The following is a 27,006-nucleotide window of genomic DNA, read 5'->3' on the forward strand; positions in this document are numbered from 1 at the left end:
CGCTCGTAAAAAAACTATTAGCAATTCAGGCAATAACTCAAATCGTGACATAACTTTAAAAACGCGTGGCCTAAGTTGCGTAAAATAAGTTTATTTAAACTTGAGTATTTTTTATCTACGTAATCCTCATTTCAATTGTTGCGTCTTTTGGTGCTGGTAATGAAACTCGATCAACGTTAAAATACTTTTATTAACAATTTCGTACAGTCCTTCGATAAAATATAACTTTTGCATTGATATGTAATAAGTTAACAAACCATGTCGTCCGCCACAAACAACATTCTTTTTGTACATTGTATATTTATTGTCAAAATTGTTAACCGCCTAATCGTATGAAATCGTATAAAACTATAAAATAAATGCAGTAATACATTAAAAAATAGATTAAATTAAAGACACGATATAGCTAGCAGAATAAATGAAAGCAAAAACCTTGTCTAAATGTGTAAACTAGTCGAGTCATGTTTGGGAAATCATAGAGGACCATCTTCGACGTCCGTGGATTCTGCAAACATAACAAACGTAAATTAAGATGCTTTTCTATTCTGCTGGCGACATCGTCAAAATCGATCCGATCGAACTTAATAACCTAATTAGGTAAATGAGCAGTCAGTTAATCCGATATTTGAGCGCGTGCAGGAATGATTTATACGCAGTTGCTTTTTAATTGAATTGAGTCGGATTTTATCAAGGCAATTGTTTCATCTGGTAGTAAAATAGTATCGTACAAGGGACGTCTAGTCGCAGGTTCGCCACTTCAATTGCACTCCTAATTGCTTCAATTGACCGACACAACTAGACTCCTATTACTATTAGAAGAACCGAAATGGACACAATGTCGAACTATTAATTAAAGACATTACATCAATTAGACCAACAATCGAAAAACGACTCCGGGTTAAAGTACAACAGAATTTAGGTGGATATGTAAATTGCTCAGACCGACCGAATCCTTGATAACTATAAATAAATAGCCAAAAAGTCAACAGACGAAAATATGATTCATCCGCGGCACGGCTCAAGGCTCGTCTAATGGGATACAGATAACGGAGCTGTCCTCAGGACTTTTCAATCATTTTCAAAAACACGTGCACACGAATAAAATAAATCAAGAAATGCGTTTCCCCACTTGGCCATAGACCAAAAGCGCCATTTGTGCAAATTTCGCTTGTCACCGGTTGTCGCAGCGATTTTTATCACTAATTAACTCATTTTTGAGAGGTTTCGGCGCATTTATTTGCTTTTTATTACGGAGGAAACTTTTGGCGCTTCCTTTCACTTTCAGTCTCCGCGAGACGTCATTATAACGAACGGCTTCAATTTTTTGAGACACTCTGTATAATCAAAAATATTTTCCTAGAGTATAAATAACGTCTACTTTACTAATAACTGAGCTACGGAAGACGGGGGCTGGGCCGGGCCACCCTGTACATATTACTGTTTCCCCAACGATTCATGTTTTTTTTACAATAAGTACTTATTTATTTTGTCTTATTTCGGATATAACGAGCTGATTTTGATGCATTTTCGGAGTTCGTTATAACCGGACTGTATTTAAAAAATAGCGATTTTAATTTTTTGTTCCGGATTTTTCCTCTAGTCAATAGAGTTTCGAGCGGCCATCGAGGAATTTTCCGCGTGATAATTTATTCAATAACAGTTCGCAAATCGAAGCGCCATTCAAAATTCATAACTGACTGCTTTATCACTGTTGTAACGTTTGACGCAATAATTCGAGTATTAAAAAAGTAATAATCAACGCTAAAACAACCCACACTATCACAAAATTATCACAAGACGGAATACTTGTAGCACCTCTTATTCTCATCAACTTGCACCGAGCTCTGCTGGGGCTCGACCAACCTACCTGTGACTTTACAGGTGCCGTTTTTGAGCGTTTCGTTTTTCGTCCGTATACACCTCGTTAGGAACATGGCCACAGCGCCCACAGTGGGCGGAATCCCGGCCAGAATCAGGGGAATGGTGTAGCTTTTCTGCTTCTCGTAGATGAGCCCAGCGACGTAGGGCCCGATGGTGAGCGGCATCGAGCAGGTGCCCAGCAGGAAGCCGATGGCCTGGGCAGCGCCCTCGTTGCCGCAGATGTCGAACGCGATGGGGCCCAGCAGGGCGATAAAGCACCCATCGAACAGGCCCATGCCCAGACTGATGGCAATCAGCCAGTAGAACGAGGCTGTGGACGAGGGCAAGAGCATGGTGAGGATGCCGATAATGAAGAAAGCGACTTGCTGAAGGAGGATTCGGTTGATTTTGGGGAAATCGGCGATGTAGCCGAAGATGAGTCGCCCGATCCCGGACGTTATCCCGATGCACAGGACCGGGATTTTCCCGTCGACCGGGCCCGGGAAGCTGGTTTTGACGAAATCGAGCATGTAGACGTAGGGAACGAAGTAACCGAACAGGGAACCGGCTATAACCGTCGCCCAGACTAGGTATTTCTTGTTGCGGAACACGCCAACGTTGAAGGTGTTCCTCCAGTTGATTTCCTTGCGCTCGGTTTCGCGCACCGGTTTGAAGAGGAACGCGAAAACCATGATGAGGCTGGCAATTAGGGCGAGAATTCGGAGCGTGTTTTCGATTTTGAAGCGTTTGAGACACTCGGTTATGACGTATGGCATGGCAATGGTGAAGATTGAACTGCCCGCAGTTACAATACCGTTGACTATGCCGAGGTATTTCTTGAAGTAGTGGCCGAGGACTGCCAGGGAGGGGGTGTAGGCTAAGGCGCCCCCCAGGCCGTACATTACGCCGAAAGTCACGTAAAGGGCTAGTTTATTGTCGACGCAAAACGACGATAGGAACATGCCGCTGGAGGCGATGAAGCCGCCCAGGAAGGTCGTTCTGCGGAGGCCGATGAAGTCGGTTAACACGCCGGCCACGGCCGAGATTAGGAACGTTGTGCCCATGGCGAGGGACCCCACCAATGCTAGAAAAAAAAGCAATTCAAATTTAAAAAAAAATATCTGCCATTCAAGGAAAAATTCAATCTGAATTTTACTTTTTTATCCTTATAACTTTTGGTGTCCCGTCCGTTATAGCAAGCATAAAATGTTGTCCGTATCCTTACGTTGTTAAACAAAACCAAAAATTTAATTTCCACTGCCTAATTTTAATATTGTTAAAGTTTTTAAGTATTAAAACCAGTCTGAATAAATTTTTTAGAGCTATTTTCACACATATGATTTTTTGTCCCGTCCGTCATGTGTATACTAAAAATAAATTAATCAGAATTCGTTGCACATTGTTTTATTCTTTGGTTTTGTGGTTTTAAACTTTCAACAGATTGAATTAGTTGTTGGAATTAGTGCCTTTTAAAATAACAGAATTTTATAACGATTTTTCAACAATAAAGATATGAGGTCTTTTTTATGTCCCGTCCGTCATCAATTTGTATTTATTTTTCCTAGTCGTATTTTAAACTTTAAAAATTCGGCTCCAGTTGTAGGTTGCAAACAGTTTGACTGGTTCCAATAAAGAAAAATTTACTTCTACTGAAAATAAAATCAAAAAAATTGTGCAAAGTGTCCCGTCCGTTAAAATGGAATGGCTGATATTAAACAGTCGGTAAAATAAATAATCGGCCTACAAATTATAATAAATAATGCAATACCATAATACAAGAATGCATAATTCAAACAAAAACAAAATACAATTTAATAAAAAAATTGCTGTTACGTAAAGGTGAAATAGATAGTGGTGATCATCTGAAAATAATTTAATCTAATGATAATGAGTAATGATATGCACTGATTAGGTACATAATATTATGCAAAATAACTTCTCTACTGATAAAGAAATGCTAAATAATACTAGTAATTTTAATTTTTACCGTATAGTACATTTTCAATACCTAATAGAAATATGAGTAGTTCTTTCACAATTTTTATTAGTAAGATACTGTTCAGTTCATTGTCGCAAAAAAATAACTAGACCATCAACCTGTCGTGACCGGAAAACTGTAAGTTTTCCTCGGAAATATCAAATTTCAGAGCAGTGTAGTGCTTCCTGTTTTGAGAGATTAGCAATTCATTATATTATCGATTATGAAGCTTTTGTTAGCGTAAACAAATACTTTGCTGTGGTCTGGTCATCGTCCACTAGTTTTCTGATAGTGTTATCAATCAACCGACAGCTGCTACTGTTTCCAAGCTAACGTAATATTTGTTATTATCCTAATACAAAAATGGAAGGGTCAAATTATTATCGCTTTAATGACTAATAATAAAAATTAGGATAAATATTTTCGGCAGTGATATGAGAAAAAAATTCGTTTTTATTCAACTTTTTTTCAGCAAATTTTAATCGGGTTTTAAATTGAGAAAAATATTTTTTTCTGTCTATAATATTTCAGTTCAGTTTAGTTTCAAAAAATTGTCAGGTGACACAAATTGTCAAACAATTCTTCAAGAAAAAAATTACGAGGATCTCGAGCTTTTGCAAAATTTCTGGTAATTGATCGTAAATATTTTTCACAATTTAATCGGTTTTTATTTCATTTCAAGGCCATTGAGGGGAAGAAGGTTTTTGTTTTCTCAAAATATATTCCTGTGTAGCGATTGTCCTGAGTTTTGCAGAAAATAAAGCTTGTCAAAAGGGCCTTTGACTGTGAAAATAAAATGTTTGTATTTGCCTTTTTTAGGCGGTGTTTGTGCAAGATTATCTTCATTGTCATCCATATTCGCATTTTTTTAACAGAATTTGGATAAAACAAAAATTTTAGATAAAATTTTCACTTTTAAAACTTAAGACATTATCAATCGTCACAAAAATAAAAATAAAAACAGCATAACAAAGGCAAATTACAAAAGATAGTGTAAAAAACTCTTCATAAGACCTTGAAGCAACTATTTTTTAAAATAACTTGTTTTTCATATACCAACTTTTATTTTCTTCGAGTGTCATTTCGGGATTTTTGCGGAAAACGAAACTTATTTGTGCTAATTTGCCATCAATCTTGGAACTAATCCTAAACAAATAAATGTTGCTTCTAAAAATTCTTAAACAAATTAAGCAATTCCTTGTATCTAAAAACTTGCGAGAAGTTGTTAACACGCTATTATTTATTTGTATAAGCAAATTCCTCACAACCATCTGTCTCTGGCCACATTTTTGAAATTCAAAACCACATTTGCAAAAAATAATTTCCCCATCAAATTACATATTGTTTTACCTGTTTGTGATAAATATTCATACAAATGACCTTGACCCGCAATCTATCACAATTGCTGAGGTTGAGACTTCCGCTTCGGCCGCGCATTTTTATCACTTCCACGTGTTATCAAATACCGCTTGTACAATAAAACTATTGTATTCCACGCAAAAGCTCAAAATTGCATAAAAATAGCCAAATATCCCGACCGGAATGGCAATAAAAACAGAAATAGACTTTTTGAATTGAATGAACAATGCCTCCAGCACGTGCACTATTATGGCCCGAAATGCCGCCTCTAAAAATAAACTTCTTCCTCGTCTATTATTACCTGCCTCTCCGGACGGGTTAAGTGACCCCTTCTTCTTGAAGATCTCGTGGAACTCGGTATAGAGCACCCCGTAGGAGTTGATCACCCCGAAGAGGATGCCGTTGCAGAAGAACGAGCCGAGCATGACCAGCCATGCCTTGGTGCCCCCATCCGGGGGCTCGCCGCTCTCTTTCCGGGGGGTGGTGCCGTTGAGGATGGGTTTCTGCTTGTGTTCCAGGAGGGTGGTGCCGGAGTCTTCTACCATTGTCGAGGCACTTGACACATTGCCGGCTCTCACGTGGACGACATCGACTGAGTGCGGCTAAGCTCTGATCTGACCTAGTGTAGAGAGTGAATAGCCGGCGCTTGCGCTCGCGGAGTTGATAAAGAGGAGGCGGTGGAGGTGGAGGAGCGTCCTACCTGATACCACGCGGGGTACACCCACCACTATTTTTACCATGGCCGGAAGTGGGCCAATTTTTAATCAGGCGATTTGCTTCGGAATGGAATAAACGGCATTTTCTTATCAATTACCATTGGCCAAGGGATTGCGTTTCGCGGTCAGTTTGTGCAAGATTGGAAGAAACACGAGAACGAAATAAATTGCTAAATCATTTTTTGTTGTTTTTATTTGCATTACCTTCAATCTCAAACAATTAAACTATCGGTAGCTAATGTATGAGCTGTTACAAAAATTCGGAATTATAATTATAATGCTACTAACGACCAAAGATAAATTAATAAAAATAACTATTTTATTTTGGTATTTATTTATTGTTGCTTCAAAATAACAGTACTTTCGCCCGTACTTATGATTATTTGGAAAGAAAAAAAAAAGAAAAGAAGTAATTAATTTGAATAAACAACACGAAAATACAAAAACTATTTGGTATTTTGTTTATTTACTTAAATATTTTCAAACTATAAAAAGGCTGCTGAAGTTCCAACTTATTTACTGCCAAAAAATGAGTCATTCAAAATATTGAAAGTGAGTTACGTTTCCCTTTCAAAATAAAATTTCAAATCTCTTTACCAGTAACTGCTTTCTGTTTCATTACAAATATAAATAATTTCGAAAAAAAAATCTAAGGGGTGATTATTATTGGTTTATCATATTCTTGCAGTTAAAGGCTCTTTCAGTACGTTTTTTTTTTGCAAAAATCAAGGATGTTTCTGCATGTTGTGACATTTGAAAAAAATATTGTGGAGGTATTTTGAAAAAACAAAAAAATTCTTTAAGGCCGTAAGGTGTGATTGTCGGTCTATATTTTTTTACGGTGGAAATTTCTTTTGATTAGCTTTGTTTTCTGTTGAAATAGTTGGAAAAAAATATTTTCATCAAGCTTTCGCGCAAAGTTTTTTTATTTTTGTGAAAGATAACACAAGGATAATTTATTACCACTGTTTTGAAACTATTGTTTATATTTTTTGTTGATGATTTACTAGTAATTATTAAATATTAATTGATTTAATAAATTAATAATCTTTCAGCCATTCTAGAAAAAATGCAGCCTGACACCGAAATTTCAAGATTCAGTTTACATTTAATATTAACTTTTGATGTCCCGTCCGTTAGCGAAAAAATAAAATATTATTCTTATTTTTACGTTGTTGAACAAAACCAAGGATTTTTTATTTCCACCGTTTAATTTTAACATCGTTAAAGTCTTTAATAATTAAAATCTGTCTTAATAAAATTTTTAGAGCTATTTTCACGCACATGATTTTTTTGTCCCGTCCGTCATATGTAAACACAATGTGAATTAATCAGAAGTTGTTGCACATTGCCTTATTCTTCGGTTCTGTGGTTTCAAAAATTTCAACAGGTTCCACCTTTTAGTTCAAAAATAGTTTTTTGTGTCCCGTCCGTCATCAGTTTGTATTTCTTTTTCCTGCTCGTATTTCAAATAAAAAATGTGGCTCTAATTGCAGGCTGCAAGGTACTATAAAAAATCACTTCTACGGATAATAATAAATAAAATAAAATCTAAATATTTGCGCAAACATTAAAAACATTTTGTTTAAAGTGTGCCAAAAGAACCTTGAACACTTTATTATTGGAAAAGAAGTTTACACATGCTGACATAATAACAAATTAAAGAAGTCTTTATCTTATCTCTTTAGTTGTAAAAATCATAATACCGACCTAGATGTAATGCAGAATTTGATGAACTCGTGATTCCGGTATAAAAATAGAAAACTGATTAATTTCACTTAATTATTATTTTTTACTTAGTTTATTTGACACAGACACATCATCTGACCACCGAATTTAAGATAATGCAACAAATATTTATTTAGAGATAAAAAAATTGAGAGGAATGCCCTAGATTTTGGGCTTCTTATTGTTGAAAAAGAATTGTATTGTAATCAAAAGTTCACTGCACTTTTTCTGTTTTTTGGGAAAGGGATTTGTAAAAAAATCTACATTAACAAATACTTTATTGAAATAAACAGCATCTAATCAAAAAACATCGAGAATAGACAAGTTACATGTAAACAATATACAAATTGCGGATAAATAGCCACTTAGCACCCGAACTTGGGCAAAGTACCGGTATCGACATTCCGATAACTGAGCGTGTTCCTCTTCAAGGTGCCCCCTTTGTGGGGGTAGAGATTAAGCGGGGGCAGATTGGGGTGCTCGATGCGCGTCGGTGAAGACACCCTCGGCCGCACCGGCACCCCCCTCCTGAGCGTATTCGCCCCGAAGCCCAAACTCGCACACCTCATATCCGTATTGCCCACCACTTGGTACTGCCCGTCCCTGTCCATGTCATCCAGCTGGTAGCTCTCAATCAGAGGCGTCGGTTCCTCGTAGTCGTAATCTACGAACCCGGAATTATCAAAACTGGATTTCTCCCGGACCAGGGCCAAACCTTTGTAGTAAGGCGGTTGCGAGAGCACTGGCTCGATATTCAGATTGTCCACGGTTTCGTAATGGTCGTCAACGTCCCCATAGTCGATTAAATCGCGGGGGTAGTTTTCGGAGATGAAGTGCTGGGTGCCGTGGGGCGTGAGCGCCGCCCAGACCATGCGGTTGTCGGGCACGCCGCCCCCGTGGAACATCACGGCCTCCGAGGGGTGCACCAGCTTGTTGCCGTTGAGGTTGGCCACGGAGGTGCACTCGCGCGGCTCGTGGCTCTTGATCTGGCGGTGGTCGCGCGAATGCAGCGAACACTCGTTGCCGTCAAACATGTTCATTCTGTAAAAATGCACAAGTTTCGGGCGAAATTCACAGAGTACAAAGACTCACTCTCGGCATTTGAGCAGAAACATCGCCAGGAGGGCCCCCAGCAGAAGCACCCCGATGGAGGAGGCCACCAGGACCAGCAGCCAGGTGTCGTCGATGGCGGTCACCGACCACGACTCAATATCTACAATTAAACTCAATTCAAAAATTTTACAAACTGACAGGGGTTGAAATGCATGACTGGTTGCCTACCACTAACTAAAAAAATGTCGAAAAAAAAATAATTTCCGTCTAAATGTGGCAAAATCATGCACCGTGACGCTTAAAAGTTTCTTGCCGATTATTTTTTATTACAAGTAATCCACAAATACGCGAAAAAAAATGACAGGGTTTGTGGTTGTATGACTGGTTGCCTACCCGCCCCAATTTTTTTTGAAAATTATTGTTATACGGGTTTGCTGACCCGCTTTCTAAGATGAATTGCGCGTCCCACGCGGGTCAAAAACCTGCGTTACCTTTCCTCGACATCTCCACGTAGTCGCCAGCATCCGGGATCCTGTTCGAGGAGGGCAAAGACTCGCACAGTTGTTGTGAGGAGCACGGAGTCGTGTTTAGCAACAAATCGGGTAGGGGATGTTGCAAGAAAGCTGGTATTGGGGGCGGCGGTAGGCTTAGGATGCTGTCCGGGGGTGGGCCCACGTCCCAGCATTCGCCCAAACAGCCCATCTGAAACGAGATGAATTTTCTAGAAGAGGTTTTGAACCTGACACGGATTCAAGTAGGACTCTCGATAACGATTATCGGGAGGAAAATATTTTGAGTAAACAAGTGATAGGCTAAATGGGGCTCACCTGTTCGTCTGTTGTTATTTTTGGTAATGTGGAGACACCCTAGCGGGATAGGGGTGTACAGCGGACTGGGGTATTGATTCGAAAGGGGGACGCATGCGTCGCGACGCCACCCCGCGTATTGATTGAGACAAGTGTGATAATTCGACACGTGTTGGGGTATCCGAGGGAAGATTTTCACTAATTACTTTCAATTTTTATCCATTTACTTAATCACAAAAAATGAACGCGGGAAATTGTCCACTGTATTCATTTTTATTAAGATAAATCACGTGATTATTTTTGCGAAAAGTCGGTAAAGCACAGTCGATGGTACCAACTTTATCGATTATAACATTAATTGTGTTTTTTCGTATGTTGTGAACGAATAAAATCGATATTTCTTACAGTTATTTTCCAGTAAAAATTTCTTTTGTGTGTAAAATTAGCCCAGCGCATCCACCAAAATTTCACCAGGGCACTCAAGGCTAAGGAAATAAAAGCAAGTAACAAGGTTTGTAACCCAAACCGTGTTATTAAGGAGCGTATTTGTAACAAATTTATTTTAATAACGTATTTCACCGTCGCAAAATACTAAATTAAACACAAAAATTTGTTGACAAAAATAGAAGAACCGTGACATTAAAATAATCGATGATTTGTTGTAACGCAGATAATGAACGCACAGTTATAAATATCACATGATTGGTGGATTTTGGACCGATCTACGATAGTTGACGTCTTTTGGTAAACAAAAAAGCGGTTTTATGTAAATTTTCTAAAATAAAGCCAATGCTGTGAAATATACGTTGCCAAAAACTATACAAAGAAGTGTAAAGTTGCGGAGAAACGGACAGTCGTTATGACCTCACTGCCAGTTATATAATTTTTGACAAGGTATATCTTGCTTACTAGACTTACCCCATAAACAGATATTTATAGTATTCTTATGAAAAAAAATTGGTAATACATTGCAAAAAAATCTTTACTGTATAGTTATTATCTTGCGTACTATATTTACCTCATAAACACATATTTTAGTGTTTTTATAAAAATTGGAATACATTGTTAGATAAGAACTTTTTTGTTTAAACCTTTTATTAACATGTAGGGAGGAGAAAAGTGTCAAAAACTGACAAAATCATAGATATAACACGCATTTTATTGGCATAAAATATTAAATTTGGTGTGAACGTCAGTGTTTTAAGGAAGCCAGGGGCGATTCGGGGCTTTTTGGCGTGCGCCCGAGCCCGGCCCTGGCGGTCGGACGTAGGCAAGCGCGTGGTAACAAAGTATGTCTGGTTGCGTCGTGCGTCACATCCACAGGTTAATACATCATGCCCAGTTGAAAGCGAGGCTTCGGCCCATTCGAGGGTGGTATTTTGCAATAATCCCTCGCCTTCTCGTCAATTTCCAACCCTCGATACGGTCAATAAATTGCCAGCAATTCCCTTGCAGTATGTAGAGAGAAAGGTGAGATCGATGTCTGGTGCGCCTTTTTTGAAAAAATATTTTCGCCGGCTATTTGAGAGGATTATCGCCACTTGAATAATTTATTTGTTAAGTACTGTGGCTAAAATCGATTATTTTTTATCCGTTATTAAATTACACTCGGGGCAAACGCATGGCACGATTTTAATCGCGGAATTGACCTAAATATGTACTTTTTTTTATACTTGGGATAAGTGCTCGTAACTTTGTTGAGAATATTTTCACAGTGAAAATGGCCCTAACGACTCGAGGGCTCCTCCGGCTTGTTCTTTTTCTCGGAGGATACGTTATTTTCTTAGTTCTCGGAGCGACGATTTTTTCGTCAATTGAAAGTCCAGAAGAATTGGAGAAAGTCCAACATTTGAGAAAACTCCGAGCGGATTTTCTCAAAAATAACCCCACCGTTACTGGTAAGTTACTGATAAGGGAAACTAGGTTCGTTTCTTCGAGATAGGTTTATTTAAAGAGAGGGTGACAAGGGTTGCGCTCCATTCAAGGGTTAATCGAATTGATTTTGGTCAGAAGGTCAGAGCCCTTGAACTGTACGCAATTAAGCGATTATTTTGCAATTTAATAAGTGATGCTGATATTGTTGATGCGATGAAAAGGGAGGATAATAAAGATTATTTCGCTTCGTTACCAAAGATGTTATTACGTGTAATTACTTCCGTGCAAAATGCCTGTTGCTTCATATGCGCTGAAAGCCCTATTCAAGGCGCCTTTCATTAAAAATGACCGAGATCTTCGTAAAAAATTATCAGTGTTGTCTAAATGAAAAAATGTTTGCGGCTAAGTTTTTTAACACCAAATTAATTAATTAAAGAATTTTTAAGCGCAAAATCGTACTACTAACAAACATTTTTTTGCAATTTTGTGCAAAAATTTTTACCAATATATGAACCCAATGTGAATAATAGAATAATTAACCCAAGTCTCGTACTAATAATAATAATAATAATAATAATAATAATAATAATAATAATTTATTTTTATATCAGTATATCTGAAAACAGTATAAATTACCTCTTGATAAAAGATTTTTTTGTAAACTAGTGTAACGTAAATAATTAGCAAATAATTTGAAATAAAAATAAATGGCGTCTAATACGTTCATTGACCTTCAATACCAACCACGTAACAAAAATTGGCCAACTTTGATAAACATCAAAACGTAATTAAATATTTTGGCAAAATAATGCAGAAATTACGGTAAATTTTGCAAAAAATTTGATCCGAGCTAATGTGCTTTCGATGTTTTATTACTTTTAGCTTGGAAAGCTTTATAATTAGTGTGGGCGATCGGGTTTAATCCTCTTGATTGAGCCTGAAATGTCAAACGCTTGTGCTTTAAAATTCCCAATCAATATTGTCGTCATTTAGTAAGTTTTGTAACATTTTAATTGAAATAAAAATTTCTTGCGAGTGTGTTGTCAAAACCAGCTCTCCCGATGAGTTATCCAACTTTACACCTTGTTAAAGCCAACAATGATGAAAGAGTGGAACAAAAGAATCGATTGAATCGTAAACAAGTGTGACAAACCGAAGCGAATTTAATTAATTTCCCCATTTTTCCCGTATTTACCCGAAGAGTGGAAAAAGACAGTCAATTCCAGAACGTGAACTTTTGATAAATAATCAACATAACCGGCGACCCATAACAAAGTATTGGCAAACACGAGAGGTCAGTGCGAGTTTAAACAGCCAATTTGAAAAACCCTTCACTCATCCCCAAACTCATGAAAAATGCAACGAGCTAAAAGTAGCTCTCGACTTTTTCGTCACTTGAAACGTCTAGACCTGGACTGAGATTTTTCTCGTTTTTGGTGGAATTGGTAGTTATAGGGTCATCGTATCGCTATCACCCCCCGCGTCCGCTCCGTTCCATCGACCTCCGATAAACAAATTTTGTTACTATGTTCAGTAATTTTTGTTTGACCTATGACTAACACGTGATAAGTGGCGCAACGATCCTATTTTGACACAGTTTTGACAAAATGACATGTCCGACTCAATCGTTCGGGTGATCTACCAAGGGGCTCGCATCGCCTACAGAGCCCTAGTTAAATCCATAGTTGAGGAAATCGAGCTCAGTCAGCAAGCGGCCAAAATTCGGTACCAGCACTCACAAGAGCAGGAGTTCACCAGAAAAGACATGACGTTGGCCGAAGCCATGCAAATTTTGAACGTGGAGAAGGTCGACTCCGGGGAGGTGGAAAAACGGTTCAAATTTCTTTTCGAAGTGAATGAGAAAAACAACGGAGGCTCGTTCTATCTCCAGTCGAAAGTTTTCCGCGCTAAGCAGAGGATTGACGGAGAGATTAAAATGTTGGGTGCTTGTAACGATTCGAAATAAATGAATTTCAAGGAAATTGGTTATTAAGTGGCGACTTGAGCTTCTAATTTGAATTTCCGCAACGTCTCGACTGACGTCAGGGTTAATTAAGCCCGGGATGGTTTTTTCTTATCGATTGCAAGTTTTTACACAAAAATAATACAGCGGTAATTAATTTTGGCAATTATTTTTACTTTACATATGAAATAAAACGAAATAAATAAGTATTTGTTGTAAAAAAAAACATAAATCCTTTGGGAAACAGTAAGTTAAGTTTTTCAAATGTCAAAAAAAAACAAATAACTTGAAAATTATCACAGATAGGTATAGGGAATCCTAATACATATCGATGCAGAAAAAAATTATTTGTTGTAAAAAAAAACATAAATCCTTTGGGAAACAGTAAGTTAAGTTTTTCAAATGTCAAAAAAAAACAAATAACTTGAAAATTGTCACAGATAGGTATAGGGAATCCTAATACATATCGATGCAGAAAAAAATTCTCCTCCATTTAGTAAAATAAAAATTGATACATCCCATTTGAAAAAATTAGGTTATGGGTACTTGAAGTTGTCTAAACTTAACCGTAAATTTTTTGGGTTTATTAACTTTTTTTCCAATTTTGAACACACTGGAGAACAGATATAGGTTTTGTCTTTTAATTCTCCAAATATTATTTCGAAATCTCGAAAACTAAGAGAGTTAGCGACTTTTTAAGTGCAAATCCAAAAATTTTCAAAAAATCTTAAATATCTCGAAAACGGTTAAACTTAGGTATAGGGAAATTTGATGAAAACTCCCTTAAAATAACTCAACTAACATAGCTTTTCATGTAAAATAAGAAAATTTATAGCGACTGCCAGTATAACCGAAAGTGCCGCCATCTTGAAAATATTTTCATTTTCAATTTCAATTCAATACTTCTAAAAAGTTCGTTATAAACGGAAAACTGCGCCACTGTATTTCCAAATTAGGCCGAAAGCATGGTTGATGTTCTTTGAGCTTCCGGTCGAATGATACACAACCGTTTGATAAGATTTTGCTGAAACTAATTGGACAAGGTTACGAAAACAACGTTTTTGATCAGTTTTTTGGGCTAAAGTAATATTTCACGACCAAACTGTGTTGAAAGTTTGTCCAATAAATTCCAAGTTTGTGTGGAAGATGAAAAATGTGTACTCAGGTTCTGTCTGATAGCGCTTATCCGTATGTCTTTACTTTTGTGTTCTCGAAATAAGAAAGCAACGGAAGATTTTTCCTTTGTGTTTCTCTCGTAAATAAAATAAGATTTGAGTGCGAGTTGGAAACAAATTAAAGAGAGATTTGTGATAACTTTAGCCTAATATCCTATTGGTCGAGGCTGTGTCTTTCCACTAGACGGATGAACTGACCTTTCTTATAAAAATCGTGTAATCGAATTAATTTTGCTGCATTGAAACGAAACCAAAACAAATAAAAATTTTCTAATCAGTGTCTTCAGTGCACTTTCAAACCTGTCCACGTGACCCTATCTAAACTCCTCGGCGCGATAAGAAGTATAAAACCGCCTGTCTCTGGCCCCTCTTTAGTAATACTTGGCCTCGCTTGGTGCAGAATCATCGAGTTCAGTGCCTGTTTTTCCCAAATTTTCGCAATGGAAGACCGGACTTTTCGTGTGTGCAGCGCGAACTTTCTGTTTGTGCGCCAATTCAGTGATAGTTTATAGCATCAGGTGAAATGGAGTTCAGGAATTACGGAACTTATGAATCAGTATTACGGGGCAAAGAGGAACACGTTCCTCTCCTCCCCCGCAAAATCTCCAGACAGTATAAAGGGACTAGATTAATGGGAATGTGCAGAACTTCGTTTTTCTTTTCCATTTATTTGATCATTTATGTGATGTTCTTGTTCAGCGGTGCGGCGGTGTTCAGTGTGCTCGAGACGCCCCCAGAGAGGGCGGCCAGGGCCAGGCTTGACGGGGTCGTGCTCAAATTTCGCAGCGAAAATCCGACAGTTACAGGTCTGTCGCGCAAAGTAAACAATCGTCTGCGTGTGCTCTTATCTGAGAGCAAAAAACGAGGCTAATCGCGGATGAATGACTCTGGATTTGATAATGAGACGGAAGTTTAAAATTCGAGTAATTCGCTTTTTTCCAAACTTGGGAAAGTTTCCACAAGTTATTCCCGTTTCGAGATATAAATAAATTCTGGAGCAGATGCTGCTAAAGTCGCCCTATCTAATGATCTGGCAGTCACGTCTTTAGATAAGATGAAACGAGCACTTAATATTTATTTGCTTATTTATAGATTGCAAACCTATGAAACTTTCTATTTATTTAGAACGCGATATATTGGAAAAATAATCAGTTTCGCTTCTAATAAAATATAAGTATTTAATTTACCCTGTTTTAAAGGAAAGACAAAAATATCGCATTAGCTAAACTGAGTTCTCGAGATTTGTTACGAAATTGCTGATTGGGTGCGTTATTAAATGCAAAATAAAATAAAAAATAAATGAATTTTTTTAATGTGTATTGCTGGTTGCCTGCTTAAAAAATTAATTGATAACAGTGCAACTTTAATTAATTTGGTTTAACGTTATTGTTGTTTTATTAATTTATGTGATTTTGACAGTTCGATTTATTATGTAATGAGCAATTTATAATTGAGTTTTGAATAATTTAAAGTGCTATTAATGCAAAGTTTATCAACAAAAAAAAAATAAACCGTAGCATAAAACTGTTCTTATGTAAAAAAAAAATGCAATAAAAATTGATCTGTTACGAATTGGTAATACGTTGTTAATAACTAGCCAACCCTGGTTATTGGCAACGTATAACTTGCAATTTTGCTCAATTTGTGACATTTATTTCAATTTTTTTTAATGTTTTGGCTTGTTTCTAGATCAAGCTCTTGAAGACTTAATAACCGAAGTAGTGAAAGCTAGCAATAGAGGTGTCTCGGCGTCGAGAAATGCGTCAGGGGAGCCAAACTGGAGTTTTGGACAATCATTATTTTTTTCTAGTACTGTAGTGACAACAATAGGTACGAGAAAAATAATTTTATTCAAAAAAATAATACACATTTAAGGGTATGGTCACGTGACACCATTAAGCCGAACCGGCAAAATCTTCTGTATGCTGTACGCCATGGTGGGGATTCCCCTAACCCTCGTCCTCCTGTCCGCTTTGGTGGAACGCCTGTTAGTGCCCACGATTTGGTTGCTCCAATGGCTAAATTCCCGACTCGGACACTTGTACCAACCTTTCAATATTCGTATTTTGCACCTGTTTATCATCGGTAGTTATCGTAAATTTTTTCTACTACCGAAATTTATGCGCAAGTTTTGCAGTGTTAATACTCATCGTGCTGTTCCTGCTAGCGCCTGCCGCCGTCTTCGCCAGCATAGAACCAGAGTGGGACTATTTAGACTCGCTCTATTACTGTTTCATTTCACTCACAACGATTGGATTGGGTGACTACATCCCGGGTGATTCCCCCGATCAGCCGTACCGGCCGTTGTACAAAATCGCGACAACAGGTGATTCCCCGCGTGAGATTAGCCGAGATTCGAACCGTTTTTTCAGGTTACCTTTTCATGGGGATCACCTTCATGATGCTAACCTTGGCAGTTTTCTACGACATACCGCAGCTGAATTTGGGGCTGTTGTTTACGAGCCACGAGGAGACCAACATGGAGAAGGTCAGACTGGCCGGGGCCGGCATGGGGCTGCAGTATGGGGGCGCCGCCTACAGTCCCGGCGATGATAACACTCACCGACAGGTCGTCAGAGTGAGGTCTCGGCGCGACGACAGCCCCAGTCCGGACGAAGCGCCCCAAAAAGATTTTCAACTTCCGTAGTAGGAGAAATAAGTGTTACAACACCAATACTCAGACGCCTATAATCCACGCAATTTATGATGTAGTACTGCAATTGCACACGTTTTCTTATGATCGGTACCTAACTGTAATTTATCATTTGCCAAATAACTTTAATAAAAAGAGTATTTTTACGAGATATTTTATTTTTACAAAAGTTATATTTAGAAAAAAGCAAATGTATACAATCAACAATGTCTTATGTATTAATGTGTAGGGAAGATCTGTCTCAATTCTTGTGGACCAATAAAGACGAAGTTCTGGCATTTTGTGGTTTCATTTCCGGAAGAAAATGTTTTTGCTATTTTCAGGATTTATTCAATAATTTATTTCCATTTATAAATTATTTCAGGAAAATTTAACTTTCATCGAATTTCGACTGGCACAAGACTACAGCAACATCCATTCCACATCTCTTTAATACTTAATTTGTTTAAGCACAACACATACTAACTCCTAATAACTTAATCGAAAATTGCCTGTGCTTTTGTTAATTATAAAGAAATATATAGTTATATTGGTCATTGTATATTTACATATACTCATCAACGGTCGCCTAAGTATCATTGAAACAATTTTATTCATAGATTAAATCTATATTATATGCTCACATGACTTTACATCTAAGTAGAGCTTTAAATGTACAAATGAGTACCGATACAAAATATAAGTAATACTAGTGCTATTTAGACTTTATAATTGAGAAAACTTAAATAACGCATTTGAAGAAGAGAATATTACGCCCTTAAATTATTGTTATAAACACTCTTAAACAAAAAATCAGAACTCTACCAAAAATGACACAAAAATAAATACCGTTACTGAAGATGGCCAATAGATAATAGAACTATCAACATTGCAACATACGAAGAATGTCATCCAAACACACATTCCATAATAACTAAAAGTTAAGGCCTAAACTGCAAGTTCATCATTTTCTCTCTGGCTACGTATCAGTTTGATTTGTCAGAAATATGTATTGGACGCAATTCCTCTTCATCACAACTCACACATCACAACTCTCAGTGAAAATGTGATAAGTTCGATGTGAATATACATACTTTATTTCTTCGACCGCTTTGTTTTCTTCGCGCTGACCTTAGGCGCCGCCTTCTTGGCCTTTGCCACTTTCGCATCTAGAAACAAAATACACAATAAATCCAACGATGTTTTAGTAAAGCTTGATTCAAACTTTTGTTTTTTATCCATTACATATTAAGTTTTTTGTCCTGATGAGTTACTGCATTTATTATCTAATGATTGTACGTGAAGATTATTCTACAGGTGGCCCAGCTCAGCTCACGTCTTCTGCCGCTCAGTTATTAGTAAAGTTGGACGTGATAATATTCAAGATTTAAAAACACAATTTATAAAAAAGCGATGGAAATGAAATGTATCGAAAAAAGTTGAAAACAAAAACTTCAAAATTAATGTAGTCTTATAGTTTCATAAATAAAAAAAAATAAAATAAAATAAATAAAAATCCAGGGTGTCTAGTTGGCTTGTTAGAAGCTCATGTTACTTACTTCTGCCCGCCTTGGGGGCGCCTTTCCTGGCCACTTTGGCCAGCACCTTGGCCTTCTTCTGATCAACCACCGGCGTGACTTTATTGTGATTCTGGTTGTCGCTTCGCCGTTTCGCCCGATCTGTCCGACTTGACGACGCAATCGGTTTTTTCTCCTCAGGCTTCGGCTTAGTTTTAGCGGGGGCTGGTGCCTTCTTGGGTGTTTTTTTCACCGGCTTGACCACTTTGCGGACTTTCGGTTGATCGGGCGACTTTGTCGTACTGCTGGCGGACTTTGAGCGGAGGGCGGAGGAGGCCTTGCGTTTGGTCGATTTTCGTTTCTTCAACTGGCTCTCCTCCTTGTAAAGTGACACGTCTACTGTTGTGAAAGGGGAGTTAGGCGGTTTGGGGACGCTTTTTGCACACTTACTGCCATCTGGATGCTCTTCTGTGAGGGAGGGCGAGGTCACTTCGCCCTTTTCCACAGCCAGAGACCGCTTCAAAATACTGTCGGTTCGCTCTTTTTCGGCGGGGGGCAATCTGTAACGACCCTTATCGACGCGCACCAAATTTAGGTTTGTTAATATACAATCAAAATCTGGAAAAAAAATTGTTGGCACAATATTTTATGGAAAAATAGCCAAGAATCACCTGTATTATCGTAAAAATCAGGTGTGTACACCTCGCCGGACTTTTCGCTCTTCTCCTGCGAAAGCCAACGAATCCGGATTTTTGGTGAGCTTTTATAGATATTTTGCGCAGCTTGACAAATATAAAAACTACCCTCTGAGTTTCTTACAGCCAAAAATTCGTTTCTACAATTAAATAATTAAAAACAAATTGCAACACATAAAAACATTGACTAACTTATAGAAAACAATCAATTTATCGTCATTTGTTTTATTCCTGGGAGTTGACGACGTAATTTTAGTGATAATTTCAATTTCAGGTAATGGACTTTGATAAGGTTGTGTCTTGGTTCGCGTCCTTTTGCTTTTAGCAACCGTCGGTGATTTCTGCTGGGCCTTGGACGTTTTGGGTGAATCCCCCTCTGGTTTGGGCGTTCGTGATTTTCTCGCCGTTTTGGGCGTGGTTTTGGGCTTTTGCTACAACAACCAATGAAAACGCTACAAACACTCAGTTGCTAGGTTACTTCTTTTGTTTTGGGGGGCGGGCTTTGCGTCGCCTCCTCCGTGATGTTTTCTTTAGTGTCTTGTGGCTCACTCGGCTTCGCCTCGGGAGTGTCGGGTGTTTCAGGTTTCGGGTCAGTGTCACTCACGGCCGGCGCACTTTCAGGGGGGCTGTCGGCCGGCTCGGGGGACGTTTTAGCTTCTTCCACCGGTTTCGATTCCTGAGGTTGTTTCTGTTCAGGTAAGGCCGTCGGGGAGGGTTTTTCTTCGGGTTTTTCCGTCGTTTTGGGCGAACTGGGGGGCATCGGCGATTTGTCCCGCGGTAAAGACACGTGGTTCTCTTGGGGCTCCGGCTTCGTCGGCGATTTCGCTTCGGCGGTGCCGTTCGATTGGGGCTTCTCGTCGGCGGCCGCGGGGGGCTGGTGGGGCTGCGTGGCGGGTAGGGTCTGGCTCACCGGGGGCATCGGATTTTGCTAGATCAAGCCAACAAAATTAATTTGATTGGCTCAATTCTCTTAAATTTTTTGATTTTTTGTCTTGTACAGTCACTCAAAATAAAAAAGACACGTCTATAAACCAAAGCCTACTTTGATCGCTCGACATTTTTTTAATTATAATATTTGTCACGAGGTTTCAACTTTATTAATTAATATGAAAAAAAGTACGGCTGGGCTTACATTGGGCGGATGTCCGAGGTTTGGTTGGTATCCTCCCGAAAATGGTACATTTTTGTTGGGTGAATAGGTCTGTCCGCCTTGCCCTTGACTGACGTTGGGTACTGGATGGTTGCTGGCAGGTATCGTCGATGGGTTGTTGCTGGAGTAATGTGGCGCGTTGGGCACATTTAACGAGTAATGGTTACTCTGATGGGCAGGATTGGGATGTGTGTGGGCGACCGTTGGGTTATGGGGTAAATTAACTAAACTCTGAGGCATGTGAGTTGATGGTTGCCCATAATTAGCTGGGGCTCCTTGAGGATGCATCGGTTTGTTTAGCTGAGTCGTCACAGGAGGATTCTGTGGCGTCGAAGACGTCAAAACTGGCTTCAAAGCTGAATTCATCTTTTCACAAATTCAACAACCACAAGTCTGAAATGAAGAAATTTTTAAATCTCCAGCCGAAAAATGCGATAAAAAATGAACACTAATTTGCGTAATCATAATAAGATTTATCCAACTTCTGACATCATCGGCAACAAATAAGCATAAAAACGCAACTTTATCGGCAGTGCCCCCCGATTAGCCAATCAAGATCGTGTTTTTCCCACGTGTCCACCCTGTATATCGGCCTTGAAAATCTAGCCCCCCCGGCGTTCGAAACAATCGCCTGTCGCAAACTTTGGATCAAATGTGCGTCGTTGTGGCTTCCCAAGTCCGAAAAAACAATTGACATCGATATCGAAGCCGTCTCGAATTCGAGCCGGCATAACTGTAAATCCTGCACACGCAGCCCGAATTCTCTTATCACAAATGTAAATAAATGTCAACACACAACCATTTCACCGCTTCAAAACAGAAAAATGCTCCGATTGTTTACGGTTTGAGTTCCCAGCTTGGGGGTAGATGGTGGATGAAAAAACCTCACCAGGCGTAAAATACGGGCGTGGAAGGCCCCAGTCGGCCCAAAAAACTGAAGATTGAATCGTAATTTCGGTTTTACTCACTTGTACGCATTGTTTTCGATGAAATTAAGCACAAACTTTCGGGATACTTATGGCGTCGCTGTCGCCGTGCCGTAGGTTTAGCTCTTGCCGCTCTGTTGTCGCTTGTCGGTCATTTCTCCATGTTTCTATCTCTTTTTAACTAATGCAAAAGCTTATTCTGTCTCGCTTTGACGCTATAACATGGCAACTGAGCATTTATGCTAAAGGGGGATTTACAAAGCGGGCGCTATAGCCAGTGCTAAAAACATTAGGAGCAACAAATCTGAGGTCATGTGACCTTTTCGAAAGCAGCCATTTACACATAAAGGGATATCAGAAACCTATTTTGAAGTTATTGCTAGGATAAAGTTATAGAACCGATAATAATCGGTCCGATAATTTTTTTTCTGAAAATCGGATTTTAGACAGCCATTTTTGAACTGAAATCAATGATTAACTTAGTCATTATAAGATATGCGAGGTCGTTTAAATTATACTGAACAATTTTCTAAAAGAAAATTTGATGTCATTTTTAGTTTTTGAATAATTGAAAAAAACAGTAATTTTTGTATTTTTTACTTTTCCAAGCGAAAACCAAAAGAACTGGAAGTTTTTAAATAGGAGACTCTTTAGGCAATTTTTACACAAAATCTAGATCTCTCATCGCCTTTTCCAAGGCGTTCGTGATGTTAGAGTTACAACACTCAACTTTGTTTTTTTTATTGCCATATTCGGTACTTGTATTTTTGAAAAAATTTGGTTTTTTTAGTAATTCACAAAAATAAAGTCAACTGCATGCATATCGTGCCACCAGCGAGCAAAGCAGTCTAACTTTAATGCCAATGGTTGTCTCTTCCGCCTCCGTAAGCGGCCCTTTAGGGCTGACTTTTTCACGCCTGGTAGTAGCCACCTAGCATTACGTTTGTATTTGAGCAAGTTCTTTTTTAATTTTTCTACCATTCGTTTTTGCAATGGAGTGGTGGTCGTTGATGGGTCTGTGGGCAGGAAAGCCAGTGATTTTCAGTAATCCCTAGTGAGTGTCTGCATTTAGAACCACCAAAAAGTGTTTTATTAGCTTAATCAACCGTGAACTGGCCATTAACACGTAAAGAAACCAAGATAACCAAACAGTAATTAATGCAATGTGATAACAGTGACGATTCTCCTCGTTTCCGTTGAATTTCAAGCAAAAACAGCTTCATGAGGGGCCACAGGAAGAGCGCCTCTTTCTCAAAATGAAGATGACATTATCGTCGACAAATGGTACAACGAACGAAAAGTTAACCACACCGACAGAAAACAAGTAATTTTGGCCGCGGAAAGGCGACAAGGGTAATAATGTGTTTTGTGCGCAGGCAAGGCAGCCCCAATTCTAGCCCTCGGGCTAGCCCCAGACCGTCCCCGAGGCCGCAGCCGAAACGGGAACACCCCAAAAGTGAGACGCACCTCACCGTCAATTACAAGGAAATCCCCGGAAGTAACAAGCACGATGGGTCCCCTTCTGTAAGTCGTTAAATGCGCTGCTGATAAAGTATCTGCAGCCTTATATTGTATGTAAATAGATAATTGTAGTTGTAGCGATGGTGAGAATTGTTCGGGTTTGAAACATTCTGTAATGTTTTTCAGAGTCAGGAGAGTTCTGTAAGTAGTCGCGCCAGTAATTTGGACATTAGCCCGCCCTCGAACTTGAAAGTTGAGAGCACCAGTAGCTCGAATAAAGAACGTAAGGACCCACGTGGTAAGAAGAAGTCGTCTTGGTTCAATCCCTTCTACCCGACCTACAAGTCACGATCGGAGGATTTTAAGAGAATTTTTAAGGACGTACCTGACGATGAGCGTTTGCTAGTCGGTGGGTGTTAATATTGACTCGCTTAATCTTTATTGCGTTAATTAACTGATTAATAAAATTAACTGAATGGAGAAGTTACCTTATCGCAATGCTTATCGCACGGCGGGGGCCGCGGATTGAGCAAATTGATAAGGCAACTTATCAGTGAGCGTAGTCAGCGTCACAGTGCCTTAATCAAGGTAAATATTGCCCAATTTCCAGATTATTCCTGCGCTTTGCAAAAAGAAATATTGGCACAAGGCAGACTCTACGTCACGCAAAACTATCTCTGCTTTTACGCGAATATTCTGGGATGGGAGACCACACTTAAGCTAAAATGGAAGGACGTATCAGCCATAACCAAAGAGAAAACTGCAATCGTAATCCCCAACGCGGTTTTGATTTGCACAAGGACGGAAAAGTACTTTTTCACCAGTTTTGTAGCACGGGACAAGACGTATTTGATGCTGTTTCGAGTATGGCAGAACGCGCTCATGGACCAACCTATGTCTCCACAGGAGATGTGGCAATGGGTACAGGGGGCACACGCGGGGCATACGCGGTTTTTACAACTCAGATTTTTTACAGGTGCACCAGTGGTATGGTGAAGAGCTGGGCTTGACCAGTGATGATGAGGACTACGTAGCCCCCGGTACTGAAGAGGACAAACTATCGGCACGCTTATCTGTCGAATCTTTCTCTGAGGTAACCAGACGTTTTTTCGTCGACTTGATTGAAACGATTGTGTGATTAGCACGAGAGCAGCGCTGTTGAGAACCCACTGGAAGCGATGGTGGTGGAGGAGAAGCCCCCACAAGACGACGACAGCGTCACCAATAGGCCGGTGGATCGCCGCCGAACTACTTCTTCGCATCTCCCTACTGATTACTCCGATACGACCGAATCGGACGGAGAAAAACAAACGAAGTGAGTGATGCAAAGCCAGGTCGGCAGATGAGAATTTAATGTTGTCAAGTGTTTGCCTTTCAGAACTAAACCGACCTTTTTCCTATCCTGGGATAAATCCTCTCCTTTTTTACACCCTTCAAGTCCCGAATATGACGATACTGTTCCGGTTTTGCCGAATGTCAAGTAAGTCGATGCGTTACGACTGGAAACTAACAAGGCACGGAATGGCTGTGATTACTAACAAGGCAGGGTTGCCACAAGAAAATTAATTGATCATTGAAGAGTTCTAATTAGATTATAAAAAAGTATGTTAATTATTCCTTGCTTAAAGTCGACCTAAATCGTCTGAGAATACTCAAATTCTCTCGTGTAAATTTTGGAAAAAAAAAATAGAAAAAATCTTGTATGCAACTCGCATTTAATGGCTACTAAGACCTTTGGCGTAATTTTCGTACTCATATTTAAATAGGCTTCATTAAATACTCGCCTTAAAACGAACCAAATTACCCGAGAATAGTTTAAACATTGGTATTCCGTTTTTTTTTTCGTTTGAAAAAATATAACAGTTCATAATTCGATTTATATTTGTTTAAAGACGTGCCAAAGTCGGCAGAAAGGCTCAAATCGCATTAGAATTTCATTTTAATAGGTTTATTTTTAGCGATTTCTTAATTAAAAAATAAGTGAGAATGTGAGAATAGTCTTATTTGAGCATTTATTACTTCTTTTTTTTTCATTTTAGTTGATTATTTTGCCTAAAAACAAGCTGGATCATCTTGATATTCTTAAAGTTCTCTTATTTTAACATTTTAATCGTTGATTCCAACGATTTCTCTGGATTTTTTCAAGCACTTTGTACATTTCGCCAAAGCCGAAAAAATACCAGATTAGTTCGAGCATGGTGTTTGTTTTTTTTTCTTCGAGGATTTAAGCTCGTTTTGGACGAAAATATCAGCTTTATCGCGAGTTTTCTGTGAAAAATCGCAAAATTTCGTCAAAAACGACATTATTTTTACCCTTTGTTACTGTTTTAGCAACAAAATTGTATCCAAATAATCCTAAAAATCGCCGAATTGGATAGGAAATTGTGCATTTTTCACGCCTTTTAAGCTAAAAACTCGATTTGTTGCGTTAAGTAAAAAATTGCATTATTTAACACAGTATTACTCGGGATTCCATACTGACAACTTATCAGAAATTTATTAATTTTTTGTTGGTAAGATATCGATTCGATTTGTCGGGGAATAACATTGCGACGCAATTGTTTTAATTCCATATTTATGTCAAGGTGAATAAGAATCGACCGGAAGCGTCCAATTAATAACCCGATTTTTACAAAACATTACATCATTTGCCAGAAAAATGCGCGTGTAATCGTGCTTTTTATTTCACGCTGCAATGACGCAAACCTGTGGCAGCCTTGCGCCGTTTCGTTAATAATCGCTTTGAATGAAAACGAAACAACGAGCCTTGAAATTCACTTTTTTGATAAAGGGTCGTTATTTGCAGATGTGATACACACGTACAGTGCACTTCGACTCACGAAGGTCGTCAAATAATGAACGAAATCGTACCTATCCATATAGATCAATTATTTACTCTACTTTTTACGAGTTCGAAATTCTACTTGGACTTTCACGCTTCTAGAAAAACAACCGATCTTACTCAAACGCCTTGGACGCATAATCCGAGCGATAACAGCAAGACCCGTGTTGTTAACTTAACGGTAGCTTTAACACAGGCCATGGGGCCGAAAACGGCTCAAGTTACGGAGACTCAAGTAGGTTTTTTACCAAGGGAGAAAACCAAGTCTGACTTTGTGCTTCAGGTCATGCTTCCATGTAGCAAAGCTGGGTGTCTTTACGCCATAGACGTGGACACAGTAAACGCCGGCATTCCTTACGCTGATAGCTTTAATATTGTAGTTCATCACTGTCTTCAAAAAATTTCCGAGACGGAAAGCTCGTATCAGGTGTTTGCACAAGTCATGTACAAAAAATCGGTCTGGGGCTTGGTCAAGGGCATGATCGAGAAGACGTGTTGGTCGGGCTTGGAGGACTTTTACGTTTCTCTAGCCAAAGCTTTGCACGTCGAAGGCGAGGAAAACGTCTGCGACGTGAAGCGCAAGTCCAGGAGGAAACGCAGGATTCACAGCATGCCGAGGCCGGGGGTTGAGGACTCCAGGCCTCTGATAGGGGCCTCCAGCCGGATTTCCTCCGGGGGCATTTTCAGCTCGGACGTCGCCACGATGATCGTCTTCACTGTTCTAATCCTGTTAGTTGTTCTCAATGTCATGTTGTACTTCAAACTGTGGTCTTTAGAAGAGTCGCCTCCGTACACCCTCTTGGACTTGCATGTCTTGAAGTGAGTATGCGAGTGTGATTTTGTGTTGTTATTTATTTGGGGTTGTGTAGAGACCCACCCAAGACACACGATGAATGGATTAAACTACTCCAACAACAGGAAACGCTGCATTCGGTCGAGTTGCAAAAGTGGCAGCGGGTTTTGAAAACCGCGATACAACTTTTAAAACAGACCGAGGAGTCGCTGAACGAACTGCAACGGTCGATTAATCCCAGTTATTCAAGCAAGGTCATGTCGATTCTGCAGAATCACAAGGATACAGTCGAGCAGAATGAGAAGAGCGAACTTTAGGATTGTTATGTTTTTGAAATTTATTCTACGTCACTACGCACTGTGTTAGATTTTTAGTACCTTTAGAGATTTTATCGATTGTTCCTGTACACGTTGTGTAGATATTTAAATAAATTACAACAACCTAATCGGCTTTTTCTTAAACAATCCTCTCTTGCGA

At 39.0% G+C, this 27,006-nt stretch overlaps 6 protein-coding genes across 16 annotated transcripts in view; 3 read left to right on the plus strand and 3 right to left on the minus strand.

Moving 5' to 3' along the window:
* LOC657633 (proteoglycan 4) overlaps window positions 1-21,628 on the minus strand; it is a 68,359-nt gene extending 46,731 nt beyond the window's left edge. Inside the window, exons 1-8 of one of the 8 annotated variants that reach the window (XM_008203464.3) lie at window positions 21,476-21,628; window positions 20,490-20,900; window positions 19,836-20,285; window positions 19,550-19,788; window positions 19,334-19,497; window positions 19,116-19,280; window positions 18,705-19,058; window positions 17,305-18,314 (exon numbers count right to left, since the gene is read on the minus strand). In XM_008203464.3, coding sequence (XP_008201686.1) covers window positions 18,241-18,314; window positions 18,705-19,058; window positions 19,116-19,280; window positions 19,334-19,497; window positions 19,550-19,788; window positions 19,836-20,285; window positions 20,490-20,873 — 1,830 coding nt within the window. In that variant the 5' untranslated portion in view covers window positions 20,874-20,900; window positions 21,476-21,628 and the 3' untranslated portion in view covers window positions 17,305-18,240. Of the gene's footprint in view, window positions 1-17,304; window positions 18,315-18,704; window positions 19,062-19,112; window positions 19,281-19,333; window positions 19,498-19,549; window positions 19,789-19,835; window positions 20,286-20,489; window positions 20,901-21,475 lie in introns of those variants that run through there. The other 7 variants (XM_008203463.3, XM_008203462.3, XM_008203461.3 and 4 more) reach the window with 7 other exon arrangements.
* kar (karmoisin) lies at window positions 173-5,880 on the minus strand. Its single transcript, XM_964298.5, has 3 exons — window positions 5,499-5,880; window positions 1,868-2,944; window positions 173-505 (listed from the first exon to the last, which is right to left on the minus strand). The coding sequence occupies exons 1-3, from the start codon at window positions 5,740-5,742 to the stop codon at window positions 474-476; spliced, it is 1,353 nt and encodes a 450-aa protein (XP_969391.2). The 5' UTR covers window positions 5,743-5,880; the 3' UTR covers window positions 173-473.
* LOC100142496 (uncharacterized protein) lies at window positions 7,903-9,678 on the minus strand. Its single transcript, XM_008203467.3, has 5 exons — window positions 9,522-9,678; window positions 9,186-9,396; window positions 8,734-8,854; window positions 8,357-8,682; window positions 7,903-8,305 (listed from the first exon to the last, which is right to left on the minus strand). The coding sequence occupies exons 2-5, from the start codon at window positions 9,394-9,396 to the stop codon at window positions 8,007-8,009; spliced, it is 957 nt and encodes a 318-aa protein (XP_008201689.1). The 5' UTR covers window positions 9,522-9,678; the 3' UTR covers window positions 7,903-8,006.
* LOC657708 (potassium channel subfamily K member 6) lies at window positions 10,815-17,444 on the plus strand. 2 transcript variants are annotated; one of them, XM_964151.4, is made up of 6 exons: window positions 10,815-10,970; window positions 11,216-11,398; window positions 16,203-16,343; window positions 16,389-16,598; window positions 16,651-16,839; window positions 16,886-17,444. In XM_964151.4, exons 2-6 carry the CDS (start codon window positions 11,221-11,223, stop codon window positions 17,158-17,160), a joined length of 993 nt encoding a protein of 330 aa, XP_969244.1. In that variant the 5' UTR covers window positions 10,815-10,970; window positions 11,216-11,220; the 3' UTR covers window positions 17,161-17,444. The 2 variants fall into 2 exon arrangements, with proteins under 2 accessions (XP_969244.1, XP_008201687.1); XM_008203465.3 differs by lacking the exons at window positions 10,815-10,970; window positions 11,216-11,398 and adding an exon at window positions 14,870-15,319.
* On the plus strand, window positions 12,890-13,357 carry LOC103315254 (mitochondrial import inner membrane translocase subunit TIM16-like). Its single transcript, XM_064356194.1, has one exon. It carries the CDS (start codon window positions 12,988-12,990, stop codon window positions 13,339-13,341), a length of 354 nt encoding a protein of 117 aa, XP_064212264.1. The 5' UTR covers window positions 12,890-12,987; the 3' UTR covers window positions 13,342-13,357.
* A 702-nt stretch (window positions 21,629-22,330) lies between the features above and the next one.
* Window positions 22,331-26,974, plus strand: GramD1B (GRAM domain containing 1B). Of its 3 annotated transcripts, XM_008203458.3 has the most exons (11): window positions 22,331-22,559; window positions 22,609-22,757; window positions 22,810-22,957; window positions 23,081-23,303; window positions 23,505-23,815; window positions 23,871-23,987; window positions 24,037-24,209; window positions 24,273-24,374; window positions 25,701-25,971; window positions 26,020-26,555; window positions 26,606-26,974. In XM_008203458.3, the coding sequence occupies exons 2-11, from the start codon at window positions 22,690-22,692 to the stop codon at window positions 26,844-26,846; spliced, it is 2,190 nt and encodes a 729-aa protein (XP_008201680.1). In that variant the 5' UTR covers window positions 22,331-22,559; window positions 22,609-22,689; the 3' UTR covers window positions 26,847-26,974. The 3 variants fall into 3 exon arrangements, with proteins under 3 accessions (XP_008201680.1, XP_969102.1, XP_008201682.1); XM_964009.5 differs by having other exon boundaries at window positions 22,331-22,757; XM_008203460.3 differs by lacking the exon at window positions 24,273-24,374 and having other exon boundaries at window positions 22,332-22,757.
* The last annotated feature ends 32 nt before the right edge of the window (window positions 26,975-27,006 follow it).

The sequence above is a fragment of the Tribolium castaneum genome, chromosome 4 (assembly GCF_031307605.1).
Source record: "Tribolium castaneum strain GA2 chromosome 4, icTriCast1.1, whole genome shotgun sequence".
Lineage (NCBI taxonomy): Eukaryota > Metazoa > Arthropoda > Insecta > Coleoptera > Tenebrionidae > Tribolium > Tribolium castaneum.